Source organism: Bos taurus, chromosome 9 (assembly GCF_002263795.3).
Source record: "Bos taurus isolate L1 Dominette 01449 registration number 42190680 breed Hereford chromosome 9, ARS-UCD2.0, whole genome shotgun sequence".
Classification (NCBI taxonomy): Eukaryota; Metazoa; Chordata; class Mammalia; order Artiodactyla; family Bovidae; genus Bos; species Bos taurus.
Window position 1 is genome coordinate 23,563,922 of NC_037336.1, and position 23,510 is coordinate 23,587,431.

The following is a 23,510-nucleotide window of genomic DNA, read 5'->3' on the forward strand; positions in this document are numbered from 1 at the left end:
AAAAAATAGTTGTTATTATGTACATTAATCTCAGTCTGAATAAGTGCTTTTTGTGTAGTTTTCCCATCAACAAAAGAGCAATGATTTTGGCAACAGAGTTAGAAATAACAAATGAACAGAATTTTGCTGAACCTAAAAAAAAGAACTTAAGAAACTGAAATGTAAAAAATTTCCTCCATGGTTAATGGCAACTAGAAGGAAGCTGCTTCAAAAAATGAGGAAACTCTGTATATTAATATGGATATGGCTGTAAGATACATTGTCAAGTTAAAAGCATAATCCCAGTGTATATGGTATACTGTTATTGTATAGTAATGTGGGAAATAATTATGTATTTATTTTGAAGCAGCTTCCTCATCCTATAATTTATTTAACAAGTCACTTATTAATGAACATTTAAGTTGCTTCCCATCTCTTGTCATTGCAAGCAATGCTACAGGCATCATTTTCCACTTGTGTGGATACATCTGTAGGGCACATTTGTGGAAGTAGAATTACTAGATAAAAGCACATGTGAATTTTTAATCTTGGTAGCTTGGGGAAGGAAGAGAAGGGAGTGAGGGATAGAAAAAGAAAGAGCTAGTAAGAATGCAAATATGGGAATAGATTCACTTTTTTTAAGGTCAATCAATGAAGAGGTATACAGGAGTTCACTATACAACTCTATCAACTCTTTTTATAGGTTTGAAAATTATTCAAAATAAAAAGTTGGGATTAAAATACAAATCGTAACTTTAATTCTCTCATGCTGTATAAATGAGGAAATTGAGGCTCACAGAAAAACGTATCTCTCTGAGAATCGAAGTGTTTTGTTAAGCTGATGGAAATGTAGAAGCACACGCAGGAAGTGTAAGTGTCAGGCTTCTGCAAAGACAGTATGTCAAACTGGAGAGTGGAAAATCCACATGAGGGACACATATGAGCTAACTTCTTCCTTTTGCCTTCTCTGTATCTCCAAGAAGGTCTTTCAACTTGGCGGTATCGACATTTGGGGATGGTAATTCTTTGTTGGGAGCTATCTGTGTCATCCTTATACTCATATTCTTTCAAATTATGAATTATAAATTAAGGCAACTTCACACTTCTGTATATCAATACCTCTTGAGATGATCTATTAAAATACTAATATGAATGAAGTCAGCATGTTTGAAATTAAAGCATTATGTGTGTGTATTAGATGCTCACTCGTGTCCGACTCTTTACCACTCCATGAACTGTAACCCACCAGGTTCCTCTGTCCATGGAGTTCTCCAGGCAAGAATACTAGAGTGGGAAGCTGTTCCCTTCTCCAGAGGATCTTCCCGACCCAGGGATTGAACTTGGGTCATCCGCATTGCAGGCAGATTCTTTACTGTTTGTCCACCAGGGAAACCAAAAGCATTATAGATTCTTAATAATGGAATCACGTAGGTAAAAGGTGATGTGATTCTATTAAATGGGTAACTCTGTTAAAGACATAGTTTAGGAATTCTTTCTTTATTTGCTATTTTTACTGCCCTGAACACTTAACTAAGGGGACAGAGCTTAAGTGTGACTGTATTACAGAAATCTCATCACTTTCTGTCTGTAAGTATTCTGGGAGACATAACTCCTACGAGTTGGTATTTACCTTGGAATCACAAACTAAGAATAACTTAGTTCTATAAAAGGGAAGTGCGTTTAGCAGACATGCCTATTACCTGTTAAATAACCATTTTACAAAGTTTGAGCTGTCTGCTTTAGAAGCTTCAGCATAAGAATTCAAAACATGGCAAGTTTTCTGTACTTCAAGCAATTCCCCTGCAAAATGTGGATAAGGCCATAGGAACTATGGATATTTCTTTTAATATGATAGACAATCTAATGTTAACATTTGCCAAACAGCCTATAATAAAGTCATATTTCATAAACAACATTGTGGAAGTCTCCCACACATCCTTCAGACAAATGGTGTTAACTACAGGGCAGCTTACCAGGCAGAGGTCCGTACAAGGTACCCACACAACCACTTTTCATAGAAAGAGAAGGGTTGTACATTTGTTGAAAATTCTCTGTATTTAACATTCATAACCAAACCACTAAATATTGGTATTCAGTTAGTGTTTAAATTATGGACAATGTAATTTAAATATGAAAGAGAACACAGCCCCTTGCGATTAATATTTATTCTACTAAAAACAACTTTGTCAATTAGTATCCATTCTGGGCTTTCTTGATGGCTCAGATGGTAAAGAATCTGCCTGTAATGCAGGAGCTGCAGGAGACATGGGCTCGATACGTGGGTCAGGAAGATACCTGGAGAAGGGCATGCAACCCATTCCAGTATTTTTGCCCGGGAAACCCCATAGAGGAGCTTGGTGGGCTACAGTGCATGAGACTGCAGAGTTGGGCATGACTGAGCAACTCACTTTCACTTTTTTTTCATCCAATCTACAAAAAGTCTTAGTCATAAAGTTCGAATAAAACAAAAATACTTAAAACTCTCAAAATGACATCTAATTTCTGTATATCTCCTTCTCAGCAGCTTAAAATGGGTCTGAGATAACATGAGGTTATCGAGACACAAAATAAAATTTTACATGTAAGAATGGAATGAATTGATAATAAGTACTCCTTTTCTCATGAAGACCTTGATCCCAGCCTTTTCATGTTGATTAGAGAAATATATACCTCAAACTGTAACATGTCCAATGCTTTATTTTTCTGATATACACAATATCAAATGATAACACTGGAAAGAATGTGTACCAGGAATTAATTGAACCGTGAAATAATCTTCTGCCCTGGGTGCTTAGGTATCTTTTCACAGGAAAAAAGTAGGCAAATTTTACTAGATTATACTGATACTTATGGTTAAATCATGGGAAAATCATATCAAATACAAAAAACTTGTGTAGCAGCAAAAGTTTCAAGCAGTTCTATTTTTCTTAAAGGCCACCAACTTCAATAAACCCATGGAAGTACACATGAATGCTTTAAAGCATTAATTTATACAGCTAATCTTTACCTTTTGTTTTCCATATTATATAATTTTTTTAAAAAAAATTCTGATTATAAACTGAACAGGTCTAAGCTCAAAAGATAGCATTCTGCAAGATTATTCTGAACTTGGAATTTGAATGTGACGATTACCATTCCCGTGAATAAATGAAATTTGAAAAATAACACAGGCTAGAGTACTTCTGAAATTACATGTATAAAACTCCTATTATTCCTGTGTTATAGCCTGAAAATGGTGAAAACAGCAAAAACACGGGATAAATGTCCCACGTCCACAGCATTTTATTCTTTGCGGGTGAGCTTCAGAACCCCTCTCACAAAGTTGAGGGGTTAGCAATCAGTTAGCTGACACGCCAGGGAACCCTTAATTCATCCTGACAAAGGACTGTAGTAAAATGTCATAATCTCCACTATCAGTATGAGTCGATCATTGGATTTCGTAGGAGAAAACACCAATTTATGGATAACTCCAGGAGGAGGACTGTATAGCTACACAGTTACTGTGATTACTTATAAAGAGACATCCTTAAGAAACAATTTATAAACTTTATAAAATTAATTATACTTTGTTTCCTTTTTTCTTGTGTTTAAATCATTTTGACAAAATAATAAAGTAAGAAAGAAAAGTATTACATTATTAAAATAATGAAGTAAGAAAGAGTTTATGGTTTGTCATTTACATACTGAGAACAATGGACAGACTTTTTATGGGCTTTTTTCTAGGGTTCAATACAAAGGAATAACTTTCTTACAATCAAGAAGAGTCATAGGGTGGGACGGAGGAATGAACCACCTTGCAAAGCTGTGAGTGAGCTCAGCATCCACGAAACTTTTATTTGGACACAGAACGATCTGACTGAAATGCAGAAGTATGGAGCACAGATCTGGGTGAGAACCTGGATGAGATGACTTCTGCCCCTAATACGTTGTGACTCTGGCAGAATGTCTTTCCAGATTATGAATTCTACTGTTTATTCCAGATATATGAGTTAATATTACTTACCTCTGCAACTTTTAGAAATTCAGACACACGTGTCATCCTAGTTAGAAATCGTTTGTAGATTTCCAGAGCATCTTTACATTGTCCTTTCTTCATTTCAAAAAACTTTTCTAGAAGAGGCAGATAAGCATTTCAAAAAGAGTATTATATTCAATCTTCTTCTAAGCTTACCCTGATACTATTACTTACAACTTTAATGTCTGAATTAAAACAACTGGCACTAAAATGTATGCTAAGTATGAAAACACCTGAACAAGGGAGGTTCCAGTAGTTCAAGAAAGGTATTATGTTCTACAGTGTCTCGCACAAAACGATTTAAATAATGAAAATACAGTTAAAGTAGAAGAATATATCCATTGTAAGTTTACTTCACGATCTATATACCCTGGTACTCAGTTTCAGAAAACTACCCCAAATTCTTGCTGATAACAAGCTCAGAAGTTACGACTGCATCTTACAGCATCTTTATTTTCTTACTAGTTCATTATAAAGCAATAATCTATTTATTATAATCATTTATAAACTTCCCTGAATTAAAGAATTCTTTAAATTGTCTACATTTCATATAAATAACACTTGCTTTTACCGCTCATCAACTAATTCTTTCAAACATTATTCTTTTAGTTATAAAACAGTGGAGTTTCATATTTTCTAGTCTATAATCATATCCTCTTTCTCAATCTTTAACTTTCTAGAGAGAATTACAGAATCCTTTTGCTGCTCTTTTCTGCCTCCCAAGACTAGAATTCAGCCATGAATAATTACAGTATGAGACTGTATTTTCTCCATACATGTTTTGAAGAAAACTAGTATGTTAGCAGTGGTTTCCCTAGCCAATCATTCCTCCATTCATTCAGGGAAAAATTATTGTCATTGCAGACAGAGACACAGTCAGCCGATGTCTACAATAGCTCCCGGGCAACCTTAGATTGTAACTGATGGCTCAGTACCTTCATCGTTTTATATTTGCACAACGTATGCTATTTTTATGCTTTCTCACATCTGAAAGTTCTAGATTTCATTCAGCATGTTATTTTACTACCTCAAAAGTATTTTTAATTTTCTTAAGTTGAATAATATATAATTACACAAAGAACTAATTATCAAGGGTAGCTACTCATTACCTTCAGTTGTCAGTCTTTTGGTAATTTTACTTTTTAACATGGATCTCCCCTGTAGGGCATTCAAGAGAAGCAAAAAGACCAAGAAAACAAACGCATACTGTTTTCTACTTGTTAAGATTTGAGAGGAAAGTGGATCTTTTAAGCATAGTGTTTTCTACTTGTTAAGATTTGAGAGGAAAGTGGATCTTTTAAAAAATGACCAAATTTTAGGATACCTTCTTTATCCACCCTACCCTGTGTTCTCAACTAGAGACAGAATTATGTATGGTGATATATGGGAACAAATCTTTCCAGTTTAAACCTTTGAAAATTAGGACCTATTCTGTAAAACACTTTTTTTCTTTTAAAACAATCTTCCCCAAAACAATGTCTTCTAAGTGTCTTACTTTTTTCTTTAAACTATAATCTGAGTTTATGTCTTTGAATCAGATCTTCAGCAATAACACAAAAAGAGAAATCAAGCTGAATAATCCCAATTTCCTCTTAGAACCAATGCACCAAAATTTTAAGAAATTTTTGTCTCCTCTGTACGCTTTTTAAATTGTTTATATTGTATTATTGTATTTTATTTTTCTTGGTAATTTAGGATTAAGGAACAAAAGAGATTCAATGATGATGGTTTTAGGTTATAATCTCATAAATGTTTCTGTAATAGTGGTAATGACACAGAAAGGCAACAGGTACTGATCAGTGCAAAGCTGAAGTCCTCTTATCCCTTTAGAAACCAGAGAAATTGACACTTTTAACAGAGGGGATGGGCCTAGAAATGCATGTTTTTCTTTCATATTAAAGGTAACACGTTGATTTTCAGTATTTGAAATGATCAAATTCTGACATTTGTAACATGAATCTTTACAAAGTGCTAATAAAGTCCTTTGTCATATTAGTACTGACTTTCACAGAATAACTGTCCTAAGAAAAGGACCAAATGAAAAGGTATCTCATTCCAGTGAAACAAACTGAGACTTTGCATGTGGACTCTTACTAATGACCATTAGTCAGTAAGGGAAGAATCTTCTTATTCATAGGCCAGAGCGATAAAATGCTTGCAAATATCCGCACCACTATAGATTCCAATTTAGATACAGAGAATTGGTCATGAAGTCCTTGACTGAAACTCACCTATAATATAAAGTTAATTGCCAACACCATTTAGTAAACAAACACAAACAGACGTGTCTCAAAACACTCAGGATACTGAGTGTAGTTTTTATCTTCTAGAGTGTTACTTTTACAAGACCAAGTTGACAACAATGATGAACGAAGACCATTCAATGCCAGAGTGTACAACTACCACTTTTGAGAACTCAGGTCTCTAATTTTAAAAGGTACAAATCTTCTTTTCTGCTCCTAATCACAGCCAAGAGACCTCCTTTTTCTAATTAAATAAAAATATTTATTGAAGTGTTATTATTTTAAGGAGAAAATGTATGTTTAGTATAATCTTTGAAAAAAGTCAACATAAAGCTAAGCGGCATTGAAGGAAGGAACTGTTCAAGACAAAAACAGAATAGAGTCATGTGACTTAATATCTTTAATCGCTAAATCAATCATAAAGGCAGAAACAGAAGCGGGGATGAAAGGGGGTACCCTGGGGAGAGAGGATGAGAATGAATCATTTCTGACTGGCATGGATTTTAGTAAATGGGCAACTCAAACAGAGTTTCAAACTGAGGTTTCAGGTTTAGAAGACTAATTATTATAACTAATTATAATTATTAGAAACAGAAACAGGGAGGTTAAGAAGGACAAATTTGAGAGCTGTTTCAGAGACTGCCAAGTTTTAGGTAAGAACATAGTATCTGGGACTTCCCTGATGGTCTAATGGTTAAGAATCTGCCTTGCAACGCAGAGGACGTGGGTTCAATCCCTGGTTGGGGAACTAAGATGCCATATGCCACAGCGCAACTAAGCCCACGTGCCATAATTACTGAGTTCATGAACCACAACTACTGAGCTCGTGCGCCACAACTAGAGAATCTGTGCGCCGCAATGAAATCGTGTGTGCCACAACGAAGACCCAACAGAGCCAAATTTTTAAAAATTCCATAAAAAAGAACATGGTTCAGTTCAGTTCAGTTGCTCAGTCGTGTCCGACTCTTTGCGACCCCATGAATTGCAGCACGCCAGGCCTCCCTGTCCATCACCAACTCCCAGAGTTCACCCAGACTCACGTCCATCAAGTCGGTAATGCCATCCAGCCATCTCATCCTCTGTCGTCCCCTTTTCCTCCTGCCCCCAATCCCTCCCAGCATCAGAGTCTTTTCCAATGAGTCAACTCTTTGCATGAGGTGGCCAAAGTACTGCAGTTTCAGCTTTAGCATCATTCCTTCCAAAGAAATCCCAGGGCTGATCTCCTTCAGAATGGACTGGTTGGATCTCCTTGTAGTCCGTCAGACTCTCAAGAGTCTTCTCCAACACCACAGTTCAAAAACATCAAATCTTCAACGCTCAGCTTTCTTCACAGTCCAACTCTCACATCCATATATGACTACTGGAAAAACCATAGCCTTGACTAGATAGACCTTTGTTGGCAAAGTAATGTCTCTCTGCTTTTTAATATGCTATCTAGATTGGTCATAACTTTCCTTCCAAGGAGTAGTGAATAGTGAGTGAAGTCGCTCAGTCGTGTCTGACCCTTTGGACAGTAGCCTACCAGGCTCTGCCGTCCATGGGATTTTCCAGGCAAGAATACTGGAGTGGGCTGCCATTTCCTTCTCCAGGGGATCTTCCCAACCAAGGGATCGAACCTGGGTCTCCTGCATTGCAGACAAACGCTTTACCATCTGAGCCACCAGGGACATATTACTCCAAGGAGTAAGTGTCTTAATTTCATGGCTGCAATCACCATCTGCAGTGATTTTGGAGCCCCCAAAAATAAAGTCTGACACTGTTTCCATTGTTTCCCCATCTATTTGCCATGAAGTGATGGGATTAGATGCCATGATCTTAGTTTTCTGAATGTTGAGCTTTAAGCCAATTTTTTCACTCTCCTCTTTCACTTTCATCAAGAGGCTTTTTAGTTCCTCTTCACTTTCTGCCATAAGGGTGGTATCATCTGCATATCTGAGATTATTGATATTTCTTCCTGCAATTTTGATTCTAGCTTGTAATTCTTCCAGCCCAGCATTTCTCATAATACTCTGCATGTAAGTTAAATAAGCAGGGTGACAATATACAGCCTTGACATACTCCTTTTCCTATTTGGAACCAGTCTATTATTCCATGTCCAGTTCTAACTGTTGCTTCCTGACCTGCATATAGGTTTCTCAAGAAGTAGGTCAGGTGGTCTGGTATTCCCATCTCTTTCAGAATTTTCCATAGTTTCTTGTGATCCACACAGTCAAAGGCTTTGGCATAGTCAAGAAAGCAGAAATAGATGTTTTTCTGGAACTCTCTAGCTTTTTTGGTCATCCAGCAGATGATGGCAATTTGATTTCTGGTTCCTCATGCCTTTTCTAAAACCCAGCTTGAACATCTGGAAGTTCACGGTTCACATATTGCTGAAGCCTGGCTTGGAGAATTTTGAGCATTACTTTACTAGCGTATCTAAATTTAAATGTCAACATATCGGTAGACATGCAAAACTGAAGCTCAGGAGGAAGGGAAGAACGGAAAGAATAGATGTAAGTCTCATCATAATGAAGATAAACGTTTTTCCGTGAAGAGCATACAGAAAAAGCCAAATAGTACATGGCTGAAAATGAACTTCAGCAAAAGCTCACATTTATGAGCCATAAAGAAGAGAATTAAGATCAGTCAGAAAAGTGGCTGGCAAAAATCTTACTTGGCTTGCTGACAAACTCTCCCACCTGAAATAAAAGTGATGTGATTTTGAACGGCAAACCACAGGTAGGAATTTTTCCCCACAAAAGGCAAAGCTTCCCAGGGCCCTGTATTCGACAGTCACTGGTACGCCCGAGTCCATTCTTTTTCTATCCTCGTGAGAAGCCAGGATGGCAAATTCAGCTCTGCACATTAGACAGACTTTGGGGTGATCTGGAAGGGGAAACTGAGGCAGCAGCAGGCTTCCTGTACCCGTCCAGTTTTCTCTTACAGCAAGTGATAAGCTCCTGGGAGGGTAGACATCTTCCTCAGCACTCCACTGCCATCCTCCAGCTTCCTGGGCTTTGAGGGTAATGATCACAGTCACAGCCACTGGCTCTGACTCCCTAAATCCCTGGATTACAGCATCCAGGGTCACTTCTCCAGCTTTCCAGTTTGCAAGGCAGCCAAGGCAGTTTCAGCACACCTTAAAGGAGTGACCCAGAAGCAGCAGCTTCCCTAGGGCACAGGAACTTATTACTTCAGAAGCATCTCCCGAGGCTGAGCCCAGAACCAGTTCCTGCAGGCTTCCAGCAATTACATGAGGATCCAACCCCTTGTTTGGAATCCCCTTCTATTTAGAATACATAGAGTGGTTAGTGTTTCTGGCATAGACACAATATTCCGCACTGAACTGGCTTTAGAACTCAGACCCTCAAAAACAAAGGGGGGAGTCTGGGATCAGATATGCAACCTGACTGAATTTGAAGGCAGAGATGACCACCTGCAACTAGAGGAGAAATGGATTCGTGGAATCCGTGCTGCAGAGGAGCAAAATAATTATTTAAATTATGGCCTGTGGTTTTATGAAATGAGCACCTTAGAATGAAGCTTATCAGAACAAGCAGCGGCTGGGAAAGAACCATGATGAGAATGAGGCAGATGGAACGGTGGGGAGGGCGCCTGCTTCTGACTCCACCCGAGAGCTTAAAAAGGAAAATGACAACACAGGATTTAAAATGATTGGCTCAAGGCTCCAGTCAGACTATGGTACTCCATGCTGCCCTGCAATAATCTTATCCTTGCAGTCACAGGGCTGTCATCGCTAAAGTCAGAGTCTAATCTTGTGAGTTGCTGAATTATAACATGTGTGGCTAAGTTAAATTTCTAGCCTCAGTGTGGTCTTCTTTGTGAACGTTAGGGCTCTTATTGAGAAAGAAAAGTACTTGGTAGATTCAAACCAAAATGAGCTACCTTTGCTGGAAAAATCTTTTCCTTCTCATTCTGAAGATGTTGGTCCTGCCTTGCTTGGAGATTCTATAATCACCTTCCACATGCGTGCTAAGGCACTTTAGTCGTGTCCAACTCTTTGTGACCCTATGGACTGTAGCCCACCAGGTTCCTCTGTCCATGGGATTCTCCAGGCAATAATACTGGAGTGGGTTGCCATTTCCTCCTCCAGGGGATCTTCCTGACCCAGGGATCAAACCTGCATCTGTCTCCTGCATTGGCAGTCGAGTTCTTTACCACCAGTGCCACCTGGGAAGCCCACCTGCCACAGGGAAATAAAAATTCTCCTTATGCCCCATCCCTCTACTTCTTACTCTTTTCCCCTCGCCAACTGCTTCGATTCAGAGAATGAGGTGTAGAACCCAGCAATCCAGCCTGCCCTCGGGAGACAAGTACAAAGTCTGCCTCAAGAGGAAAAAACCATACATACTAAAAACAGTGCAAGACCGTCCATGATCATGTTGGCAGTAGGGTTGCCAGATAAGATACATGACCCTGAGTTAAATTTAAATTGTAAAAAAATAATTTTTAACATAAGTAGCTCCCAGATATTCTAGGGGACTTACTTATAGATGCTGGATGCTTGGGGCTGGTGCACTGGGATGACCCAGAGGGATGGTACGGGGAGGGAGGAGGGAGGAGGGTTCAGGATGGGGAACACGTGTAAACCTGTGGCGGATTCATGTTGATATATAGCAAAACCAATACAATATTGTAAAGTTAAAAAAAAAAAAAAAGCTTACTCATGCTGATCTGAAAACAAACTGAACTAGATGTCTTGTATTCTGTTTCCTCCTGAATTGGACAATAATAATTGATATAAGTCTAGAAAAACCAAACAAATTCTCAAGTTCTGAGCAGGAAAGAAGGACCCCTACATTTTCTTTTGTGTTGTCACTGATAACTCATCAATGTGAGTGAACAGGCCAAAAATCACCGAATACTGGCCTGAGCATTCGTGAGTAGCTCTAACACAGTGGTTCCCAAATGGAATTCCCAGAGATCAGTGGTAACGGTACCTTTCAAGCCCTTCCTATACACGCAAATTCTCAGGCCCTACCCTAGACCTACTGAATTAGATGTGTATACATGAGTGCTCTGCTGCTGCTGCTGCATGCATGCTCAGTCATGTCCAAAGCTGTGGCCTCATGGACTGTAGCCTGTCAGGTTCCTCTGTCCAACAGACTCTCCAGGCAAGAATACTGGAGTAGGGTTGCCATCTCCTTCTCCAGATCTACTGAATTACAAACTGTGGGTTAATGTCCAGCAATCTCAATTTTAATAAGCCCTCCAGATATTCTTGAGTCAAAGCCTTGAAAGACAGCCTCAGGTATCTATTCCTACCCTACGGCAAAGGGACATTTACCAGAGTGACTACACACATGGGAAAGGGACATACCCAGTTTTCAGGGACACAGACTCTAAGCCGATGCTATTCTCTAGGGATCCCAAAAATGTTGATATTATTTTCTACCAATCTGAGTGAAGGCTTTCTGGGGATTAGGAGATAAAAAAAATTATAATCAGTGGATGCACAAAACTAACATTGGTTATTTTCCCAGTTTTATGAATATGTAGATGGAACAGAAATACACTGAATCTAACAGAATCCTCACATCAGCTTCCTGATCTCTGCAAACATACAGGGTAGCAGTTCCATCATATTCCCAGTTGAACTTTCATATCTGGCTTGTGCAAAAGGTAAGTGGATTTTAGAGATGAACCACAGGTTACTGGAAACTTGATCAGGTGATGATTCTTACTTGCAGACATCCAGATGTGTTGTCCTTTCCAGCATAAAATCAGCACAGTTCCTGCCATGGGATAAGCATCTAACAAACTAGCAAGTTCTTTTGTACTTAGTCCAGCAAGCAGAGCCCATTAGAAGTAGTTTGCTTTCATCTGGCAAGGATGCCGGTACATGCTCACTGTCTTAAGTATATTAATTTCTCTGGCTGTGCTAACGTCAATGGATACTATTTGATGACATCAGGCTGGCTGTAGCTGGTGGGCAAGAATTTCATATATGGTAGGTGCCTTAATAAGTCACATGCAGGTCAAAGGGAAGGACAGAGAGTCTATGAAAGCCTAGGGATCTGCTACTTCAATGCAGTTTCTGTGGGTCCAAAGGTCCCCTCCACAGGAAAAACAAACTGCTTCACCTTGCACTTCCAAAATGCAGGTGTTTTGTTGAGTTTTTTTCAGTTTTGAGGTAACACACACAACACATGTATGTGCCGCTCTAAATAGAGCATCCAGTATGGTGTCACATGGAAGCAGGGCCCAGATCAAGGATGACTCTGCAACTGCTCCAACCTGGAGCACCGTGGGGCTTTAGATTCTGAAGACGGAAAGGCACTCAGAGTGCCTGCAGCAGATCCAAATGCTGCAGGACGGCTCTGGCACACACCAGTAGGAAAATACAGTAGACACTTCTAGTGCTTTGAAGCAGGGCCATATCTTTCTTAGACAGTAACTAATCTCCTTTGGAAAAATTGCTCTTGGCTTGCTTCTAGAGACTGAGGGTTCTGACCTCAGAGAATGCCAAGTGCTCGTAAGACCAAGCAATATCTAATACACCAAACCATAAAGCTGAACAAGTGCAAGAATATAATCCATCACCAAATGGAGGTGGTAATATAAGAGATCAGCCTGGAGTAGCTCCTGAACACCCAGGTAAGGTTGTATGAACAGATGGCTCAACTCCCACTGTACCTATGTCTTCTGGATAACTATTTCTCCCCATCCAATGATGCCTATGGTTGCTGGGGAGTTTTCTATGACCAGTTGACAGAAAAGAGAATTCAAGCTTGACTTAGAGATGTTTTTTCCAACTGGCACCAGCTGGAAGAGGTTTGCTGAATCATTACATCCCAGGAAGGGGTGACTTGTCAGTAGAAAGAAATCTTTTATTGTAGGCCAATCGTCAAGCAGTATCTCTATCTCATTTTCACTTTATGTGGAAGGAAAGATGGTGAGACGTATGGAATTACTTCAAAATAGGAGCATGTCAGGGGTGGTTTCAGAGGTGGTTGTCAGCACAGTGGAAGTTATTAATCATTATGAGTCTTAATCCAAGAGGCAAAGCCCAGAATCTGTTCCTTCAGTCAATCCAAAATTTTCTAAGCACCAAAACTCCTGTATGGAATCCCTTTCTGCTGAAAATACCTAGAGTGCTTTCCATTCCCTGCACTTAACCTTGATGTAAGAAAACACACAGAAGTGTGACCTGAGTCATGTCTTTAGATTTTTTATGAAGTCTGTGGTATCTAAATCTCTGCATTCTGATACAGTCTCTCTTCACAGACACCATTCAGTAATTCTACCTACCAAGTAAATTAATCACTCCATCGTTGTAACAAGCAAAAAGTTTGATAAGGTCTTTGAAAAGAAGCATAAATGCAGCATTTATGACACCATTTGTTAGTTCATTTGGATGCACCTAGAAAAAAGATGAAAATTTCATCTGTTAACTGCAAGTCATCAAATGACAATTTTTCTCAGAGTGTGTTAAAATGTCTCAAATTATTACCAAGAAATTGACTCATATTCAACAGATGCTATATAACTCTTTTCGTAATCCTACTAATATATAAAAAAGGATTGCCAATTGTTTGCTTCAATTTAAGTCAATGAAGTTGGCCTATCAAGTGTAAGAAAAATACACATTTGATTAATGAGCCACAGATAAACCAAACCCAACTTCTGAACACCTGTCCTCTTGCTGCTTCCACTGTGTTATAGTACATTCTTTCCCTCCCCATATGAAGTGGTCTCTTTGGAAAAGTTCAGACACCAGGGGCCTGCAGTGACTCAGGGAGGAAGCCTAGCATAGGGAATAGACACCTTAGCCAACTACCCCTAAAGTAACTCTTGAGACTCATAGCATTTCCCCACCACCCACCAAACACTCTAATCACCAGCACAAAGAAGAATAATTTCTCCCCATTTCCCAATCCCTGCTCTGCTCTTTCTCATTCTACGACTTCTTTTCTCTTTTAATTAAGACAATACCATCATTAAAGGTAAGGAAAGCTAAGAAAAATCAGTGAAAAAAGACAAAAAAAAAAGTTAAGGGAAGTAGTTCCACATATAGCTAAGGGAACTCCTTACTGTAAAATCTTTCATAAGACAGTAACATGGTTTGCTGCTTTTTCTGAAATTTCACAGGAGTTGGGTGCTGTGACTAGGACTTGGTGACAGACTAACCCAAATAATCTTAACAGAGATTTCCAATAATAGTATTTGAGGAAAATCTTTGTTTTAGTCAACCACCAAAATAGAGGAAAGCTAACAACGTGAGTTATAACTCTCCGTGCTGCTACTGCTGCTAAGTCGCTTGTCATGTCCGACTCTGTGCAACCCCATAGACGGCAGCCCACCAGGCTCCCCCGTCCCTGGGATTCTCCTGGCAAGAACACTGGAGTGGGTTGCCATTTCCTTCTCCAATGCATCAAAGTGAAAAGTGAAAGTGAAAGTGAAGTCACTCAGTTGTGTCTGACTCCTAGCGACCCCATGGACTGCAGCCTACCAGTCTCCTCCGTCCATAGGATTTTCCAGGCAAGAGTACTGGAGTGGGGTGCCATTGCCTTCTCCATAACTCTCCCTATATGTCAGAATATTTTATTTTCATGCATCAGATATGTTTCTTTAATTGAACTTTTATTTTGAAATTACTGCAAGTCCACATTCAATTATAAAAACAAACAAACAAAAAAAACCAGAGATTCCACATACTATTTACAAAATTATAGTACAATCTCACAATCAGGATATGGATACTGATACAATATACCAATCTGATTCAGATTTCTCCAATTTTACTTGCTGCAAATGTGTTTAGTTCTATATAATCTTATCACATGTATAAACTAGTGTAGTTACACCAGAGTCATGACACAGGTATGGTTTTAACAAAGAAGTCATGTTGGTATCATCCAAAAGAAGGACCATGACAGAAGAAAAATAATTCTCTTCTGCGGATGGTGTCACACAAGCAGACTCTATAAAATGGCTTTTAATAGCAGGCTGGGGTATTTACCTGCCGGATGTCCCTTCTGCAGCCACTTGATCCTGTCAAACACAACAGGAGGCCACCATCCTGCTCTGAACATACAGATCCAAGAATGCACTGCTTGTGGTTTTCCAGGACTGAAGTTATTTAACACCTGTAAACTGCTCTGACAATCTGGGCAACCAAAATCATCTCCACCGCACTGACAGCCTAAACTAATTGTTCATCCAGTTCACTGACATGAAAATGAAAGTGTTAGTCGCTCAGTCGTGTCCAACTCTCTGCAACCCCATGGATTGTACCTCTGTCCGTGAAATTCTCCAGGCAAGAACACTGGAGTGGGTTGCCATTGCCTTCTCCCGGGGGATCTTCCCAACCCAGGGATCAAACCCAGGTTTCCCACATGGCAGACAGATTCTTTACCAGCTGAGCCACCAGGGAAGCCCAAGAATACCGGAGTGGGTAGCCCATCTCTTCTCCAAGGGAATCTTCCCAACCCAGGAATTGAACCAGGGTCTCCTGCATTGCATGTGGATTCTTTACCAACTGAGCTACCCGGGAAGCCCCTCACTGATATGTTATTGTTGCTGCTGCTAAGTCACATCAGTCGTGTCTGACTCTGTGCGATCCCATAAACGGCAGCCCACAAGGCTCCCCCATCCCTGGGATTCTCCAAGCAAGAACACTGGAGTGGGTTGCCATTTCCTTCTCCAGTGCATGCAAGTGAAAAGTGAAAGTGAAGTTGCTCAGTCGTGTCCGACTCTTAGCGACCCCATGGACTGTAGCCTACAAGGCTCCTCCATCCAAGGGATTTTCCAGGCAAGAGTACTGGAGTGGGTCGCCAGTGCCTTCTCCCTCACTGACATGAGGGGAATCTAAATCTACTTCCTAAGGGAATTCTTTATCTGCAGCCCACTTTCCAATAAAAGGCAACATAACTGCGTAAGATGCATTTTCTGGTGAGATACGCACATCAAATTCCAGCAGTGCATCAATTTGTCCCTGCAGTATGGGCATGCTCTTCAGCAGCTTCTCAGGAGCCATTGTCCTCATGACACCATCAGCCCTACAATTAAGAAAGGAAAAGGCAAAACTTACTTGTATGTGGAAAACTTGAGACCATGCACGTTGTTCTAAGCTATTTTCCTTCTGTGCTGTGCGCGCTCAGTCGCTCAGTCGTGTCCAACTCTTTGTGACCCCACGGACTATAGCCCTTCAGGCTCCTCTGTCCACGGGGATTCTCCAGGTAAGAATACTGGAGTGGGCTGCTGTTTCCTCTTCCAGGGGAACCCCACCCAGGGATCAAACCCAGGTCTCCCACACTGCAGGCGGATTCTTTACCATATGAGCCCTGCAGGTTGATTTTGAGATAGGAAGAGGCCGTGTTGGTTCTCCTCTCTGTACTCACAATCCTCAAATACACAGGCAATGCTTTCTATGCACCACCCTCAGTGTGGTCTGGATGAAACAGGCCAGTTGAATTTATTAATGGACTTTTCTAAGTCTACAACAAAAATATTAATACTAGTATTAACACTCTAGGTTCCCTAAACCCCAGCTTGTTTGTTTTTGAGAGAGAGAGAAATAAAACATGTCTTGGAAGACTTCAAAACCTGTAGACTAGGATAACCATCAAGTGATGAAAAGGACATTCTGATTTGCAGGTTGGTCAAAGAGAGCTGAGTGCAAATAACCAGCTGAAGAGAATGAGACTGCACGGAGCACTGCAGGGAGCACTCACTGCAGGCCTCCCAAGGAGCCCCTGTATCCAAATAGTCAAGGGGCAGGAGGACCAAAACAGTGCAGGAAAATGCCCAGGTGATGTGAACGGGTTGATAATGACAGCTTTTGGGGTCTCTCCCACTTCTGGGGCAGGAAGAGAATCGCCAAGTGCCCTTATTTGCCTATTCAGGGTTCAGAAGTTTCTATGAAGGCTGTGGCTCTATTGTGGAGAGGTCATGATTGAGTTAGAACATCAGCTAAGGCTGCCCAGGGCCACATAAGAAGCCAGAGGAAGGCATATGAACCAGAATCATCTCTAATATAAGGGGATAAAGCCAAAAATCTTAATTTTATAAAATGTTCACCCATAAGAAACAAATCTGTTTTGAACAGGCAAGATTATATTTTTCAGCTAAATTTAGGTCAGCTATCAGAAAATAGAGCTATATCTTTTGGGGGTGTTTCTTGAGACTAAAATATTAACTTTTCTATATGTTGCCATTATTTCAAATTATGAATGGATACAGGATCTGCAGAGGAAGAGATGGTTAGATAGCATCATCAACTCAATGGACATGAGTATTATCAGTTCAATTATGGTGTGTTTGTATGTGTGCTTATGTGTGTGCATGTATAATAGTGTGGGCTTCCCTGGTTGCTCAGTAGTGAATAATCTGCCTGCCAATGCAGGAGATGCAGGTGTGGTCCCTGGGTCAGGAAGATCCCCTGGAGGAGGAAAATGGCAACCCACTCCAGTAGTCCTGCTTGGGAAATCCCATGGACAGAGAAGACTGCTGGGCTAATCCATGGGGTTGCAAAAGAGTGGGACAAGACTTAGTAGGTCAACAGGAACAACAATGTATAATAGTAGAACAGTATTACCTGTCAAAAACAGATCTCCATGCATACACACAGTTCAGTTTCACCTCAAACAAAACATACTGAAATAATTATTGTCAGCTACAGCCACATTCTGTTAAATGAAACTTGTTTAAATTCTCTCCATTTAAAATTATTTAAAAGTATGTAAGTATTCAAGAATTTTGAGTTGATTTTAACAAAATAAACTGTTGTACCATGTCAACTTTGAGCAGCAAATCAAATTTTCTGCATGAAAATAAAAGCACAGTAACATTGCAACCTCAAGGCTAGCTTTCATAATATTACTAGTTGAGTTTCTTTTTTTTTTTAAGGTGATTGTAAACTGGGCCTCCATGACCAAAATTAGTTGGTATTTAACTTAGTGAAGATATATCATGTATCTATAAAGATACATCTATAAAGACTTACTCTGTGCAAACAAATATGAGAAAAAAAAAACAACATACCCTTTCTTCACTCTGGCAAAATCAAATGCCATCTGTCTGTAAGAGAAAGCCTTTTCATTCAAATATCTACTATAGCGCCTTATGAAGGTAGACATGTCATAACCTGGAGGAAGGGCAGAGGAAATAAAACTAATTAATAAAATATGTTCAACTGTGCTTTGCTTAGTTCCAATTTTTTTTAACTCCTCAAATGTAAATAATTCTAAGATGAGGTGAATAAGTGTACCAGAAAGGCCTCATTTAAAATCCTACTTCAGGCAAAAATACTTTTGGCATGAGACATTCCAAGACTATTCCATTTAGTTATGCTACCGTCTTTGCACAGAATGTCTTTTCTGATTTTTCCTCGCATTTTTGTTCATTGTTTCAGACTTAATACATGTAGTTATCTGAGAACTATTCATGCTTGGTGTGCTTGCCTATACATAATAGACAAGCAGAAAATATGGTGAATGAACACATGATTGTAGTACAAATCCTATTAATTTAGAAAAACATTTAAAACTGAGTACTTTTAAGTTGGGAATGTATTTTTAACTTCACTGCCTCCTATACCTTCATAAACAAACAACTGTGGGTCTAGCATACCCACTGTTATTTTTTAAGGTAAATACTGAAAGACAAAAAATAAAATTAATATATAATTCATATGCTGAGTTGCCTAACAATTAAATATTTTAAAGCTACTATAAAGTAACTATATATAGTTATATTTATATTTTATTCTTAGATATCCAGTGGAGCTATCGGTTATGATGATTTTCAATGAATTTTGAATAATTAAAAAAATCAAAAGATTCTGTACCAAAAGGATTAGCAAGAAAATTATAAAACATAATATTCTTACCATGGGATCCACTTTTGTCCAAAAAATTGCTGAGATTGAAGAGTGTATTTCTAGAAGCCAAATACTGAATAAATCTCTGAAAAACAAAAATCAGAATCAAATATCAATATTCTCAAAGCATTAATTTCAACAACTTCTGATATTAAAGGGAATTTTTAGGGAATTTCTAAAAATATGCATTCTCATTGTGATTTTTTTTTTTTCCACTCAGTATAGTTTCCTAGTCTCCTGGTTTTCTCTAATGGGGAATAAAAACTAAATCATAGTCACTGAATCAGAATTAAGTTTTATGATCTTGCATTTCTGTGTATAACAGAAACATTTGAATTTAATAGGATTCAGTAGGCATCCCATATAAAATGGCTAATTTTTAGTTTGTGAGTATTTTCCAAAATGAAACACTGTTATGTAAGCAATTTTCACACAGAGGCACAAAGGAATACTTCCAATGGGAAAAACAATTTTGCTGTTTCTTTCTCCTAACATTTTTATCCATTAATATGTTTACATGGTATATACATATTTAACACATGTCTAACAGCATTTTTCTGAAAAACAGGTAAACAGAAGAGCAAGACTGTACTCCAGATGACTTTTCTATATACTTCCTCTTATTTTTCTAACTAGTAAAAGTGGAGAGGGCCTTAAGGCTTATCAGTGCCCCTCCCCTGCCAAAAAAAGAACACTTGGGTCTACGAGCTTTACCTCATTTCCGTGCACCATGAGATGATGTGTAGTGACTAAAGCTTTGAATACAACCACCCAGCTACTGTTCGTTGCCCGCTCAAAGAGCGTGTCTGCCATCTGAGGAATATTAACATTGGTCTCATTGGTAGCCTGGATCAAATCTACGAGAACAGAAGATTTCGGTCAATAACACAAATGATTGCATAAAAAAAATTCATTTCAAATTTTAAACATTTAAACCTGTTTACAAAAGTATGAGCCAAAACTGCATTGACAACAGCTAAACAAATGTTCAAAAATTGTATGTAATATTTTCACACATGGACACATATTAATAAATACATTTACCCAATGTATTTACTTTTTCTTGGGCTTTTTTTTTCCTACTGAATTCTCTTCTGTATCCTCTTCTGAATTTAATCCATTTTCTGGGCCCAGTGTCATTTTTTAGAAATAACAAATTCTAGGAATGCTAAGCTTCATGTTAATCTTTTTTGTTATCACTTTTAGAACAATGTCTTAAACATGAAGATGTTTATTCTATACATCATCTGAAGGCAACAGAATATTTTTTGAAACATTATATCAAAAAGCCTACTTCACCTGGATTTTAATTTTGATGGGTGCTAATGAACATGGGGTCGCTAAGAGTCGGGCATGACTGAGCGACTTCAGTTTCACTTTTCACTTTCATGCATTGGAGAAGGAAATGGCAATCCACTCCAGTATTCTTGCCTGGAGAATCCCAGGGACAGAGGAGCTTAGTGGGCTGCCATCTATGGGGTCGCACAGAGTCGGACACGACTGAAGCGACTTAGCAGCAGCAGCAGCCATGAACACACTTGTCATGTAAGTGACAGAGGAGAGTAAACACTAAAAGAGGGAAGAATTCCTCTAAACCCATCTAAAGGTTTTACAGAACATCATACAGGCATTAAACTACTATGATTTGACCTGAGTTTATAAAAGAGAGCAAATCTTTGTAACACATTGACTGTCCACATCTACATATTAGCTGTGATTCTAGCTGTACCTCAGGGGTAAAAAATGTCTATAGCCCCAAAAGAGGCTGCCCAGAATCCAGAAAATAGAGCACTGTCAAAAAGTTAGCTGAGGCAGCCAAAGATTATGTGCTAAGGAACAGAAGCGAAGCCACTCTGGGGCAGTGTGGCCTTAAGAAGACTATTGCAACAGCACAAGGTAACCTCTTTAGCAAAACAAAACTGCAGGAATTCTACCAGAGGTCATCCCCACCTTACAGAGGACCATATGTGATACCCAGGGCCTAGGATATTCCATGCAACAAACGCAACGACAAACCCATCCTGTTTCTCACTTAAAATCCACACTTAGTACTCATTAAGCTCCACATTTGTCTTATGCATCTATTTTACAAAAAAATAAATTTTTTTAAATTGATACTCCATCACTGAAATAGCTCTTATCTAAGATTAAAGGGTGTCAATCGTTGATATGAATTATAAATGGACCAAACCAGATTTCTTTCTTACATTTATTTTAAACTTCTAGTCCCTGAACAGCCATCCCATAAAGTCTCCTTTTACTGGAATTCTACTCATTCTTCAGGAAATCTTTCCTGGTCCTATTTGAATGTAGTCACATGTTCCTCTGCTTAAAAACCTGAGGCATTTTATTCTTAGTGCCTAAAAGCTGGTAGTTTATTGTCCATGGTGTTGCAAAGAGTCGGACACGACTGAACACGCAGGCGCGCACACACACACCCACACACACACCCACCCACACCCACACCCACACCCACATCAGATGTCTGTCTGTCATAAGTTCCTATAGTTCCCTGAGGACAGAAACAATCATACCAATGTCTGTTTCCTGGCAGGGCTTTGGAGAACACAGCACACAGTAAACATGTGTTGAACAAAATGTATAATAACCAAAATACTTTCCCCTAAATCTAAATAAACAGTTCTTTGAAAAAGACAAATTGCTATGCTCTAACATGATTTTCCAAGATTATATCATAGGACTGCTTTATACCTGAAACTCATTATCAGCTACAAGCTCTTCTATTCCTTTATTTATTGAACTGGTAATGTAGAAACGTACTGCTGATCAGAGTAGATGAATACATGCTCAGATAATAAAGAAGTCCCTGGAAGAATACAGAGATGCAGGATGACAGAGCAGGAAAGAACCCAGGTCCAGAGCCCAGCTCAGCAACCCTTTAGATGTACAACTTCAGAGAAATCACTTAATATACCTGTGGTTTGGTACTTTAACTTTAAAATGGCAGTAATAATTACTACCTTTCAGAGTTATCACAAGGGTTCCCTGGGGGCTCAGCAGTAAAACCTCAGCCTGCAATGCAGGAGCTGCAGGAGACTTGGGTTTGATCTCTGAGTCGAGAAGATCCCCTGGAGGAGGGCATGGCAATTCACTCCAGTATTCCTAGCTGGAAAATCCCATGGACAGAGGAACCTGGGCGGCTACAGTCCATAGGGTCGTAAAGAGTTGTACAGGACATGACCGAAGCGACTGAGCACGGGGTTATTACAGAGACTACAAATGGTCTGAAGAAAGTAGGTACCCAAAGTAAATGCTTGTAAATGCTGTGATCCATACACGGCACTGAGAATATGGTGGGGCATTAGCAAAGATGCCATAGCAAAGATGCCATGGAATGGAGAGTTGAGTGGGACCCTAAAGTCAGCTGTGACGTGGGAGGGGAGTGAGGACATTTTTAGCAAATGTGCAAAGAGTAAAGCTGTAAAAAAAAAACGATGACTGTGACAGAGCACTGGGTTTGAATCTAGAGGGGTGGGATGGGGTGGGAGGAAGGTTCAAGAGGGAGGGGACATATGTATACCTATGGCTGATTCATGTTGATGTATGGCAGAAATGAATACAATATTGTAAAGCAATTATCCCCCAATTAAAAAATAAATCAAAGAGGTACCATCTCACGCCAGTCAGAATGGCTGCTACCAAAAAGTCTGCAAACAATAAATGCTGGAGAGACTGTGGAGAAAAGGGAACCCTCTTACACTGTTGGTGGGAATGCAAACTAGTACAGCTACTATGGAGAACAGTGTGGAGATTCTTTAAAAAACTGGAAATAGAATTGCCATACGACCCAGAAATTCCACTGCTGGGCATATACACCAAGGAAACCAGAACTGAAAGAGACACATGTACCCCAATGTTCATCACAGCACTGTTTACAATAGCTAGGACATGGAAGCAACCTAGATGTCCACTGGTAGATGAATGGATAAAAAGTTGTGGTACATATACATAATGGAATATTACTCAGTTATTAAAAAGAACACACTTGAGTCAGTTCTAATGAGGTGGATGAAACTGGAGCCTATTATACAGAGTGAAGTCAGAAAGAAAAACACCAATACAGTATATTAACACATCTATATGGAATTTAGAAAGATGGTAATGACAACCCTATATTTGAGACAGAAGAAGAGACACAGATATAAAGAACATACTGTTGGACTCTGTGGGAGAAGGTGAGGGTGGGATGATTTGAGAGTAGCATTGAAACATGTATATTATCATATGTGAAACAGATGACCAGTCCAAGTTTGATGCATGAAACAGGGCACTCAAAACTGGTGCACTGGGACAAACCAGATGGATGGGATGCAGAGGGAGGTGGGAGGGGGTTTCGGGATGGGAGACACATGTACTCCCGTGGCTGATTCATGTCAATGTATGGCAAAAACCACCACAATACTGTAAAGTAATTAGCCTCCAATTTAAA

At 39.3% G+C, this 23,510-nt stretch overlaps 1 protein-coding gene across 18 annotated transcripts in view; it reads right to left on the reverse strand.

The window, feature by feature from the left end:
- Positions 1 to 23,510, reverse strand: part of SNAP91 (synaptosome associated protein 91) — a 169,504-nt gene that overhangs the window by 89,483 nt on the left and 56,511 nt on the right. For all 18 annotated transcript variants that reach the window (XM_059889679.1, XM_059889673.1, NM_001105378.1 and 15 more), the window contains 6 exon segments: positions 19,775 to 19,917; positions 19,070 to 19,145; positions 18,223 to 18,325; positions 16,145 to 16,238; positions 13,489 to 13,600; positions 3,983 to 4,089 (listed from right to left, as the gene is read on the reverse strand). In XM_059889679.1, the coding sequence (XP_059745662.1) occupies positions 3,983 to 4,089; positions 13,489 to 13,600; positions 16,145 to 16,238; positions 18,223 to 18,325; positions 19,070 to 19,145; positions 19,775 to 19,917 (635 nt within the window).